This window comes from Anguilla anguilla, chromosome 5 (genome assembly GCF_013347855.1).
Source record: "Anguilla anguilla isolate fAngAng1 chromosome 5, fAngAng1.pri, whole genome shotgun sequence".
Taxonomy (NCBI): domain Eukaryota; kingdom Metazoa; phylum Chordata; class Actinopteri; order Anguilliformes; family Anguillidae; genus Anguilla; species Anguilla anguilla.
Genome location: NC_049205.1, coordinates 5,260,275 through 5,273,161, shown reverse-complemented (window position 1 = coordinate 5,273,161; position 12,887 = coordinate 5,260,275). Strand labels below are relative to the sequence as shown.

Sequence of the window (12,887 nt, the reverse complement as noted above, 5' to 3'; positions counted from 1 at the left end):
AGAAGATGGCGCTCCTGCCTGCCCGATTAGACGGGAGAGAGGGGGGGAGCCGTCGTGTGTTCCCCTGCTACAGCCATCGGCACTGGACTTATACCACACAGGACCCATACCACACAGGACCCATACAGCACAGGACTTATACCACACAGGACCCATACCACACAGGACCCATACGGCACAGGGGCCATACGGCACAGGAGCCATACAGCACAGGGGCCATACAGCACAGGGACCATACGGCACAGGACCTATACCACACAGGACCTATACCACACAGGACCCATACAGCACAGGACCCATACGGCACAGGGGCCATACAGCACAGGGACCATACGGGACAGGAGCCATACGGCACAGGGGCCATATGGCACATGGGCCATACGGCACAGGAGCCATACGGCACAGGGGCCATACGGCACAGGGGCCATACGGCACAGGGACCGTACAGCACAGGAGCCATAAGGCACAGGGGCCATACAGCACAGGGGCCATACGGCACAGGGGGCATACAGCACAGGGACCGTACAGCACAGGGGCCATACGGCACAGGGGCCATACGGCACAGGGACCATACGGCTCAGGGGCCATACGGCACAGGAGCCATACAGCACAGGGGCCATACGGCACAGGGGGCATACAGCACAGGGACCGTACAGCACAGGGGCCATGCAGCACAGGGGCCATACGGCACAGGGACCATACGGCACAGGGGCCATAAGGCACAGGGGCAATAAGGCACAGGAGACATACAGAAGTGTGTGTATATAGGCTATTTGTAGTTGCCTTTCTTCATTTAATGATGTACACCCCTTTGATCTTGGCCAAATCTCCCTTATTAAAGGGATTCAGTATCTCAGTGGAATTAATTTATTTTTTGTTAAATTTGCAGTGAAAATGTGCAGTAGCTCAGGGCTCCTGAATAACACTGATTTGTGTTGAGCTGTAGTAACAGCAGCTGCCCACAGTGTGATCCCCTGAACACAGAAGGCAGAGGTTTAATGAGAGTCCCCCCCCCTCCCCCCTTACAGATGCACAGGGTCCCCAGGTGTACCAGAACAGAACAGCTCAGAAAATAACTTGTTACCTACTGGAGAGTGGAAATACACCTTAGTTTTCACCGTCTGTCATAAATTCAATTTACTAAGGAGTGTGGGGAGTGCTGATTTAATCGATGTGCATCAGCGAATCTTTGATTTACCAATAAACTTAAGTTGTTTAGTGTTTATTGTAGCGGCTGATTGCTTTAAGGAGGAGAGGAAATATCGGTAGGATTAGGGTTGAGTAGTCTCAGGATTAGGGCTGAGTAGTCTCAGGATTAGGGTTGAGTAGTCTCAGGATTATGGTTGAGTAGTCTCAGGATTAGGGTTGAGTAGTCTCAGGATTAGGGTCGAGTAGTCTCAGGATTAGGGTTGAGTAGTCTCAGGATTAGGGTTGAGTAGTCTCAGGATTAGGATTAAGTAGTCTCAGGATTAGGGTTAAGTAGTCTCAGGATTAGGGTCAAGTAGTCTCAGTAATAGGGTTGAGTAGTGGCCATGAGCCAGTACCCCCCCCCCCCCCCCCCCCCCGCCCCCTTCCCCTTATAACAGCCCAGCACACCAAACACCGCTGCCTCCTCACATCCAGCAGCCTTGGCAACACTGTTGCCCCTCAGGGGTTTTTCGCCTCCCAGAAATGCCCCTTGGGTTTGTTGCCCCCAGGGTTTGCTTGTCAGGGAAAAGGCAGACTTTACCAGTGACTAACAAGGGGAGAATCCTGTACAATAAGAAAGGGAGTAACACAGAATGAAAGAAACGAGAGTGTGTTTGCAATCAATAGCACACTTTTTTGGCAGTGGAGTTAAATTGCCAACTGCAGGCAATGCATTTTGAAAAACAACGCTAACCATTTCAGAAAAGGGTAATGTGCGCATTCATATGACATGGCTATGTGGCACTTGGGGACCTCCTACTCACCAGAGGGCGCTGTAACAGGAAGGCAACCGTTGTGCTGCGTCTGGCGAAAGTTGGGTAAAAAACATGTGCTCCACGTGTGTGTTTGCTGCACGATCGTTTCACAAGAAGCCAAGTTATCGACTCACACAGTGGTGATTAAGAGACTGTAGCCCCCTGTGATCCAGAGTAAATCCCAATGTATTTTCTGTGGACCCCGCAGGCAATTAGTTTTCCCTTTCCTCCAGGAACAGCCGAGTCAGAAAAAGGCTTTGATTAAAAACAACATCTCAAATAATAAAATGAATTTTTTTTAAAAACCTGTCAACCGACTTGCACCTCGTTAGCCTAATAAGGAGCTCTGTGTGTACACACAGCTGAAGACTCCAGGCAGGAGAGCGGCTGGTAAGTACAGGCCGTTAGGTTTCCACCCGAACCGCGGTACGGCGTGTTCCCTCTCCCACACGTTCGCACCTCGCTCGCTGAGGAGGGAGCCGACCGTATGGGGTCAGCAGCGAAAATCACTGCTACTGTTTCCTTTACTGAGAGAGAGAGAGAGAGACAGAGAGAGAGAGAGGTACAACAGCACAAGGCATTTATATTCAAGGCGCTTTCTTCTGTCGCGATGGAGTGGGGGAAAAAAGCTAATCTCATCCCGTGTTTAAAAAAAAAAAAAAAAAAAAATCCTTTCTGCGTTTGTGGTGCAGGCTTGTCTTTTACATGGGCGTTCCGTTGTGGGGCGAGAGGTCGTGTAGCTGGGTAACAGGTGCTGCTTCTTTCAGTCAGGGAGGGGTCCTGGGGTCAGGGAGGGGTTCTGGAGTCATGGAGGGGTCCTAGAGCCGTTCATTCCCAGGGAGCCCTTGGACTGATGATCTGTCTGTGAGTCTGAGCAGTTATATATATATCTACAGTACCTTACCTGCCCTGACCAACAAGGGGGGGGGGGGGGGGGTGTAGAACAGAGATGTCAAAATCCGGCCCTGGATTGACCCGTTCGGCGTGGAACTCTCTCCCCAGAAGAGCGGGCTTCTGTGCCCTGGCGTTTCCCAGCTCCAGCGGCTGTGCCTCAGATCCTCTCCGGCCCGTCTGTGAATGCTGCGGGGAGACGGGCTGGCTTTCCCTGCCCCACCAGAGCGCTTGCACTGCCGAGCGCTCCTACGCCGTTTAAACTGTGCGTTATTTTAGCGTTCACAGCGTAGCGTCATGAACATTTACATTACAGGTCTGAGGTACGGATCAATTTTCAGGGCTCGGCTCTGATTGGCTGCACACACACGAGCTCGCACGAGGAGGCCTAATCCGCGCGGAAGAGGCTGGCGCGCGCCCAAGCCTGCTCGGGTCCGGGGCCCAAATCCCATTGACGTTTTGGGGACTTACGTGTTGATCTCATGCATCAATTATCTAAACAGTACAACACCAGAGGATTAGTGCGAAGATTTCCCTTTTTTTTCCGGCAGTGATTTTCGGAAGCTCGCCTGACTGTTATTGTTTTAGATGGCGATCGGTGATGCTCTGAAATGAGTGGGCATGTTTAGTCAAACCAGTTGCTAATTAAGGCTGAGGAAATTGATGCCATTTCACACAGCGATCCGTAGACCCTGATGCATCAAATCTCTCGCCTTGTGATCTTACACTTCCTGTGCTGTCAATCCAGTTATGACTGATATTCTGGACTGATTGTGACTGCATTACCAAATGTGGCTTAAAACTTTGATTGTGACTGATATCCCGATTGTAACTGATATCCTGATTATTACTGATATCCTGATTGTGACATTATTTGACTGTAACCGATGTTCTGATTGTGACTAATTCTTTCATTTTTACTGATATCCTGATTATTGGTTATATCCTGATTGTGACTGGTTCTTTGATTATGACTGATATCCTGATTATTACTGATATCCTGATTGTGACCAATAGCCAGGTTGTAACTGATATCCTGATTATGGCTGATATCCTGATTTATTGTGACTGACTCTGCAGTGCGTCTTCAGTGTCTGATCTGAAGGGGCACTCCCTGGGTTTACTGTGTGCTTTCTGCCTCTCCAGAATCAGACGACTCAGGATGCGTCTTGCTGAACACTTCAAGAAAAGTAAGCCAGTGTCTTCTTCTACTTGGAGGTTTAGGCTGATATTAAGATGTTGGAAATGGACCCTGTCAGTGCCTGACCCTGTCTGTTCTGCGCAGTGTCAGTGCCTGACCCTGTCTGTTCTGCGCAGTGTCAGTGCCTGACCCAGTCTGTTCTGGCGCAGTGTCAGTGCCTGACCCTCTCTGTTCTGCGCAGTGTCAGTGCCTAACCCCGGTCTGTTCTGGTGCAGTATCTGTGCCTAACCCCTGTCTGTTCTGCGCAGTGTCAGTGCCTGACCCTCTCTGTTCTGGTGTAGTGTCAGTGCCTAACTCCGGTCTGTTCTGGTGCAGTGTCAGTGCCTAACCCCGGTCTGTTCTGGCGCAGTGTCAGTGCCTAACCCCGGTCTGTTCTGGTGCAGTATCTGTTCTGACCCTGTCTGTTCTGCGCAGTGTCAGTGCCTAACCCCGGTCTGTTCTGGCGCAGTGTCAGTGCCTAACCCCGGTCTGTTCTGGTGCAGTATCTGTTCTGACCCTGTCTGTTCTGCGCAGTGTCAGTGCCTAACCCCGGTCTGTTCTGCGCAGTGTCAGTGCCTAACCCCGGTCTGTTCTGGCGCAGTGTCAGTGCCTGACCCTCTCTGTTCTGCGCAGTGTCAGTGCCTAACCCCGGTCTGTTCTGGCGCAGTGTCAGTGCCTAACCCCGGTCTGTTCTGCGCTGTGTCAGTGCCTAACCCCGGTCTGTTCTGGCGCAGTGTCAGTGCCTAACCCCGGTCTGTTCTGCGCAGTATGTAAAGCTGATGAACTTCGAGGAGGAGGTGCGGGCGCACCGGGACCTGGACGGCTTCCTGGCGCGGGCCAGCATCCTGCTGGACGAGACGGCCGCCTCGCTGGACGACGTGCTGAAGAGGATGCTGCGGCACGTGGGCCAGGACCGCCACACCGCCGAGCCCAGCTGCAACTTCGAGGAGATCATGAGCATGCTGTTCACCGACGCCGGCACCCAGGAGGTCACCGGTGAGCTGCGGCCGTCCGGCTCGCTGCCTGTCCCAAATCCTCCCTGCTTCGGCTCGTCACAGTGAGCGTAGCTGTCCAGCTCACGGCCTGTCCCAAATCCTCCCTGCTTCGGCTCGTCACAGTGAGCGTAGCTGTCCAGCTCGCTGCCTGTCCCAAATCCTCCCTGTTTCAGCTCATTCAGTGAGCGTAGCTGTCCAGCGCACAGGCCTGTCTCAAATCCACCCTGTTTCAGCTCATTCAGTGAGCGTAGCTGTCCAGCTCACAGGCCTGTCTCAAATCCACCCTGTTTCAGCTCATTCAGTGAGCGTAGCTGTCCAGCTCACAGGCCTGTCTCAAATCCTCCCTGCTTCAGCTCGTTCAGTGCTGACCACCTCACTGCCTGTCTCAAAATACTCCCTGTTTCAACTTGTTACAGTGAGCGTAGCTGTTCAGTGAACTCCCTGACTCAAATCCCAAATCCTCCCTGTTTCAACTTGTTACAGTGAGCATAGCTGTCCAGCTCACTGCCTGTCCAAAATCCTCCCTGTTTCAGCTCTTTGCAGTGAGCGTAGCTGTCCAATGAACTGCCTGACCCAAATCCTCCCTGTCTCAGCTCATTAGCCAGGGTCAGTTTTATGTTTTAAAAAAAAAGATGTTATACGCATTTTATATGCATTTTAACCTCCACAGAGATACAGGTGTGCAGCTCAGTAATGCTCCTCTAAACGTCAGGCAGACAGTAGTTTTGAGCGTTTGACTGAAAGGGCGTCATGACTAAGCACAGTGGAGTGCAGGGCTGTCCCCAGTTGCTCTGCACACAGCGGCGCGCTGGAATGTTGTGCTAGCAGGCGTTACAGGTCAGACAGGTATAAGAGTGCCAGTAGCATCTGCTGATGAGAAGTCCTTCAGCTCGTTCACCTGCGCCAGTACTCCGTAGCACATACTCAGATTCACTCACAGCTGCTGTCCCCTTCAGAGTACTAATGGCCAGACATACTTTATATTGCGCAGATATTTCTGCTCCTTTCGTGTTTATGTGTGGGGTCCCTCCCTCAGTCCCATAATGGTTCATGAGTGGAGTTCCAGTCGTATTTCCAAAGACACCCGGAGCTGACGCTGGGATTTGGGAAGGACTGGAGCAAAGCTAGCTCAGCATGGCGAACGACGGGAGGTCCATTTACCCCTGAGCAGCGGAACGGTGCACTGTTCTATTTCATCTGGGAAATGTTGAATTCCTGCAGGTTTGAAATAAGGCTTCCTTTCCCTGCTTGTGAAGGGAGTTATCTGCCTTTGCTAGTTTGTTAAAACCCAGCACATGGCGGTTTTTCTGCTGAGATTAAAACCTGTCACTCTAGTTCCGGAAGGCTTTGGGTGCCGATCCACCTTTCGGCTACCAGCCGACAGCCAATGGCAGAGAGTCCGGCTCTGATGACACGCATCACACACTTACGCATTGGCCCCGCCCCCCATTCTCCCATTGGACGCATAGTGTAGAATGTGGTTTTTAACTGACTTATAGGGGTCCATTTTTCTGCGTGTAAGGGCCCCCCCTGTCCAGGACCCTAATGGTTGTTTGGCCCTTGGTTCACTGTTAGGCTGCAGTACACGCACAGCAGTGTTTGAGCAGTAAAAGGGGGTTTGGTGCTTGTGTATGAATGCGTGTTTGCAGTAATATATCTTTGCCCTTGATAGCATCTGGCAGCAGCCGAAGAGAAGACTAAATATTAGATAAAGCGTGCGTGTTGTTTTTCTTGTCTTGTCTGCCTTAACCTAACCCTCTGTTCTGTGTGTTGTCATGTGACTGAACTGTCTTTCTGGTTTCCCCACGCAGACCACTATCACAATTTCGCTTTCTCAGACGACGGTAAGCTCTGGTGAACCGTGGATGTACATGTCAGCGTCACTGCCCATGACATTTCATCCCGGTTGTTGGTGCGTGGTGAAAGTCACTCTGGGTGTGTTTTGTCCTGTCCCCCCTCCCCCCACCTCGCCCCCCCCCCCCCCCCCCCCATCCCCCGGTAGGGCTGGGCTGATATATGACTTTCATTTGCTGGTAACTCAACAAGTCGTGCGGTCAGTAAGGGACCGCTGACAATTACCGCTTTCTCTCCCGCCGCGAATGACTAAATCAGCGTTAATTAATTCAGTGTCCGTTTCTCCTGTGAATTGATTGTCTGTCCCCTAAGGAAGGCTTCCCGTGGAGGAAGCAGCAGACTGCGCTGTCATTTTCACAGTGCTTTTAAAACAGCGCTACATTAGTGATGAATGTATATTCAAGGGTTATCGCCCCAGCCCTAGTGCCCCATATGTCACATGACCTCATATGTCCACTGCACTGTGATTGGTTAAACATGTGACCTCATATGTCCACTGCACTGTGATTGGTTGAACGCGTGACCTCGTATGTTTATTGCGGTGTGATTGGTTAAAAAGGAGCACACTTGGTTTTGAGTGAGAAGCGAGTATAATGTAGTGAGCACTCCTCCTTTCTGTCACTCTGTCAATCACTGCTTTCCCTCCACACACACACATACACACACACACACGCACATGCATACACTCATATGCTCACACACCCACACGCACACACACGCGGACACACTCAAATGCATACACACACACACTAATTCACACACGTACACGCGCACGCACACATACATGCACATGCGCACAGGCACACGCACATATGCTCACACACACACACACACACACACACACACACTCACGCACCTGTGGTTTCTTGGTTGATTTGTGTGATCCGTGTGTCTCCTCTTCGGCTCGCTCGTGTCTGCAGGAGCAGGCAGGGAGAAGATGGCCGAGCCTCTCACAGTCACGATGCTCACTAACTGAGCGCAAATCAGACATCGATCAAATCACGGCTGAGGGGATGCGTATACGGCCGCCAGAAATGGTTCTGAATCCAATGTGTGAATCTATTAATGATATATGAACTGAGGGGCTGCATAAGAACGTGAGTTTGGAAACCAGCCCCTTATATTTAACCGAGCACATCACCCGCCACTGGAGGGGTTTGCTTGAGTTTCACAATTCCTAATAATAATAAAAAAATAATAAAATGAATAGTTAATAATATTAGTGATATTGTACATTTTTAAGGTGAAGAAAAGAGCAAACACACTGTTTCCTGTTTGCTGAGAGACCTGAGCATGGATGACCGGGGTGGAATGCGAAGAAAATTTACAAGCGTTAGCAAACAGGATAATTTAACACAGCCGGAATCACTCTGGCAAAGGCGTTACTGCAGTGGCAGGTGAAATTACACCCCCCTTTATGAAGGAGCTCTATCGCCCTCTGCTGGAGGAATAATGGCCCTCTGTCGCCCCCTACTGGAGGAATAATAGCCCTCTATCGCCCTCCTACTGGAGGAATAACAGCCGTCTATCGCCCCCTACTGGAGGAATAACAGCCTTCTATCGCCCTCTGCTGGAGGAATTACAGATTATTTATGTGTGTGGGGGGGCTGCTGTAGCAGTTTGGGGTGGTTACCATGGTTACAGCAGCAAACCCATGACACCGTGACTCATGACACCGTGGGGTCTGCGTTTCATTGATATCTAGCACCCCCTGCTGGTTGAGGGGGCACCTGTGGACTGCATGCTAAAGCCGCATGTAAAAGGTCTTCCTACGACTCCACTCTGTGAGCTTCACTCTAGTCTGCAGTGTGTCAAGATACGCCACGTGCAGCGGAGGAGAACGATGGAGCCGATGGAGTTGGCGCACCAAAATTGTAAAAAGAAAAAAAATAAAGAAAATAAAAAATCAGTGATGATGCAAGTGCTGTACAATTCCGGGCGAAGCATGTTTTAATGGAACTTCGGAGAAGAGCAGGGGAATGGCTTTTATAACACAGAGAAGCAGAAGGTCCCCCCCCTCCCCTTTTTTTTTTCCGGCAGTTTTTTGTGACAGGGGGAAACAGATTGAGATGGGATCAGAGCACAGAACAGCAGCCTGGCATGGGAACAAGCCCCCAGGCACGGGGAGGGGGGGGATTTGCATCGGCCTTCGGAGTCAGCTGCACTCCTGACTGCCAGGCGTCTCTCCAGAAGGGGGGGGGGGGCGCAGTATTTCATGTGAACACCAGCACAGGTTACGTCGTTGCCACCGGTTACCTGTGGACATCGGCGACAAGAACCTGAAATCAGTTTCACTTCTGTCCCACAGTTAAACTTCTTTCTTTTCTCAGTGTGTTCATGTCGATGTGCACAGAAGACTTGCCGACAGAGAAGAACTGTGTGTGTGTGTACAGCCCGGGGCCTCTTCCGAGCGCTGGGAAGCTCTGCAAACGCTTGAGTTGCTAAATCAAGCATCCGTCATCGCTTAGACCGATTCGCTTTATATTTACATTCTCAGCATCTTGCCGATGCTTTGATCGAGAACAAATGACATATTTGAAAAAACAAATAAAAACATGCCATATGCATTTACACATCTGCATATGGACCAAAGCAAATCAGTTCACGTTGAGAACAATGGCTGAACTCCAGCAGGGAACAGGACACCCAACCTTTGTACTGGAAACCACGTTCCCTGGCTGCTACTCTGATCACTGATTGGACTGTGACTCCTTGCAAGGGGCATATGAAAACTAATGAGGGTAGTGTGGGTCTTTGATTGGGTTTGCAAACTTAACAAAAGAGTTCCGTGAACACAGATTTCCAACAGTGTGTCTGTAAAACCAGGCCCAAACACTATCCCGGGCTGCAACAGACTTTCTGGAGCATAGACGCTTAGATAACTGCGACCGTTTCTAATAATTTGTTGAACTGGTCTCCTGTTATTTCTGACACACCGAAGCTGCCTCGATAAGGTCCTGGTCCAACACAACTGGATGGACGTTTGCGGATCCGCGCGGCTGCTCGCTGTTTTACACTCTGAATGGACGCACGATGCCAATGACATCACCGTCCTGGAGCATGCGCCTCCAGTCCCTCTTGCCCATTGATGATGATGTCACTTCCTCCTCCATATTCCGCGCTGACATTGCCAAACGGTCCCCGACCCTCGCCGCTCTTAAAAAGCCACGAGGGTTCCGCTCACAGGAACGCACCCGCCGTAACTACATGGCCCCAGTGCATGCTGGGACGTCGTTTGCATAATTAGCGTCTTGGCCACGCCCGTGGGATACGCTCCACTTTGCATGTGCGCCCACCCGCTCATTCACCCCGGTGGCTTAGTTCGGTTGTCTTGTACACACTGTGCTTTGAGCATGCAAACAGAGTCCTGGTGGAACAGCAGTGGTGGTATTTTTGCCTGAGGTGATGTAAGCCCTGCAGGACCTTGGGCACGCAGCGCAAACAGGCTCAGATCTACCCGGGATTTGTCACAGGTGGGATCTTAAGCTCGGAGATCGATCCCGGTGAACAGACGCGAACGGGCGCCGTGTTTTCGCTCGTGTGACACGCGGTGCCTTCGCAGATCTCTCGCATGTCGTCAGGCTGGCCGGCCGCCCTGGCTGGCCGGCTGGCTGGCTCTTTCAGAAGTGTGCGTTCATTTCTGAAGGCTCCCAGGCTAGATTTCCTGGGCTGGTTTTGTGTGACGCCGTGCTGCCTGTACCTCCGCAGACAGGGGCAATTTACCTACCAATACCCTGTGACCGGAGGGCCTGCTTCCCTAAATTAAACTCTGTGTGTCTCCCTCCCTCTCTTTCTCTCTCTCAAATTCAAATTCATAATGCTTTATTGGCATGAAATACGTATGTACATTTTACCAAAGCATATACAGTATATAGAAATGCAGAAACACATTAAAACATGAACATGAATTGAAACAAACAATGCTATCTAACTGTAGTAACAACAACAAACAACACTATAATAATAATACTAATAATACTACTACTACTACTACTACTAATAATAATAATAATGCCACAATAGAAAATAAGTTTATAATAATAATAATAATTATAATTAAGATGAATACATTTGGTGGTCAACCATTGTCCCTCAGATTATCTCTCTCTCTCTTTATATCTCTCTCTCTCTGTCTGGCTTTCCCTTTCTCTCTCTCTCTCCCAGCCTCTCCATCTCTCCCTCTTTCTTTCTGTCATTCCCTTGCTATCACTTCCTCTCAAATTAATATTCTTCACATTGGAGACTCTTCATTGGCATGAAATACATATGTAAATTCAGTCTAATTGTAAAACATTACTTTTAAACAGTAATGCATATCAATAATCAGTAAACACTGCCACTAGAATTAACCTTACCCTCTGTGTCCTACCTGTCTCTCTCTATTTCTCTCTCTCTGTCTCTCACTGTCTCCTTTTCTCCTCTCTCTTTCACTTCTGAAATGTTGTTGTCATGGAGACGTACATCCTTGTGCATGATGAATGGAGAGTTGGTTCTGTTGAGGGGCCGGTGGAGAGTGTTGAACGGAGGGAGAGAGAGAGAGCGGCGGTTCAGGGGGGAAATGCGGGGGGGGAATAATAGCACAGGTAACGCGAGGCCTTCGCCCTGAATGACCCCCCCATCCCCTCCACCGTGTCTGTATCCCATAGTGCACCTGCTCTCCGAGACGATCCAGGGGGTCACTGCCACGGCAACGGGAGTCCAATACCAGCAGTCCTGGCTCTGTATCCTGTGAGTTACTGCCGCTCCTGTTCCACCTCATCCCTGTAAACTAACTGCTCTCACTGTCATACTGCTGCTCCTGTTCCACCTCATCCCTGTAAACTAACTGCTCTCACTGTCACACTGCAGCTCCTGTTCCACCTCATCCCTGTAAACTGACTGCTCTCACTGTCACACTGCAGCTCCTGTTCCACCTCATCCCTGTAAACTAACTGCTCTCACTGTCACACTGCAGCTCCTGTTCCACCTCATCCCTGTAAACTGACTGCTCTCACTGTCATACTGCTGCTCCTGTTCCACCTCATCCCTGTAAACTAACTGCTCTCACTGTCACACTGCAGCTCCTGTTCCACCTCATCCCTGTAAACTAACTGCTCTCACTGTCATACTGCTGCTCCTGTTCCACCTCATCCCTGTAAACTGACTGCTCTCACTGTTACACTGCAGCTCCTGTTCCACCTCATCCCCATAGCTGTCTGTGCAGCTGTAGAGTGAATCTGTGTGTTTGCTCATGTCTGCACAGCTGCAATGTGAATCTGTGTGTGTTTACTCATGTCTGCGCAGCTGCAATGTGAATCTGTGTGTGTTTACTCATGTCTGCGCAGCTGCAATGTGAATCTGTGTGTGTTTACTCATGTCTGCGCAGCTGTAGAGTGAATCTGTGTGTTTACTCATGCCTGCCCAGCTGCAGAGTAAATCTGTGTGTGTTTGCTTGTGTCTGCGCAGCTGCAATGTGAATCTGTGTGTGTTTACTCATGTCTGCGCAGCTGCAATGTGAATCTGTGTGTGTTTACTCATGTCTGCGCAGCTGCATTGTGAATCTGTGTGTGTTTGCTGGTGTCTGCGCAGCTGCAATGTGAATCTGTGTGTGTTTACTCATGTCTGTGCAGCTGCAATGTGAATCTGTGTGTGTTTGCTCGTGTCTGCGCAGCTGCAATGTGAATCTGTGTGTGTTTGCTTGTGTCTGCGCAGCTGCAATGTGAAGAGCCTGCAGAGGCGGCACGTGTGCATCTCCCGTCTGGAGCGGCCGCAGAACTGGGGGGAGAACTGCTGCGAAGTGCGCTACATCATCCTGGTCCTGGCCCCGCACAAAATGGTACCCGCCCCAAACGAACACAGCACGCAGTGCGAGGGTCGGCACGGTGACAGCCCCACCTTTGTGTCCCCGCCCCGATTGGCCCGTTCGGCTCCTCACAGCAGATTTAAGACGTTGCGTGTGCCGCAATCAGGGCTTGGGACGGAACCGTAAAGACCCGCAGAGACGCTCCATCGCGCATAGAGACCGGTCTCTGCTCCTCTCTCTCT

The 12,887-nt window shown here is 50.7% G+C and overlaps 1 protein-coding gene across 4 annotated transcripts in view; it reads left to right on the top strand.

Annotated features, from left to right (window-relative positions):
* Nucleotides 1-12,887, top strand: part of slc4a11 (solute carrier family 4 member 11) — a 77,007-nt gene that overhangs the window by 50,471 nt on the left and 13,649 nt on the right. For 3 of the 4 annotated variants that reach the window (XM_035418258.1, XM_035418261.1, XM_035418259.1), the window contains exons 4-8: nucleotides 3,981-4,024; nucleotides 4,782-5,010; nucleotides 6,821-6,853; nucleotides 11,510-11,591; nucleotides 12,555-12,678. In XM_035418258.1, coding sequence (XP_035274149.1) covers nucleotides 3,981-4,024; nucleotides 4,782-5,010; nucleotides 6,821-6,853; nucleotides 11,510-11,591; nucleotides 12,555-12,678 — 512 coding nt within the window. The remainder of the gene's footprint in view (nucleotides 1-3,980; nucleotides 4,025-4,781; nucleotides 5,011-6,820; nucleotides 6,854-11,509; nucleotides 11,592-12,554; nucleotides 12,679-12,887) is intronic. The other variant, XM_035418260.1, reaches the window with a different exon arrangement.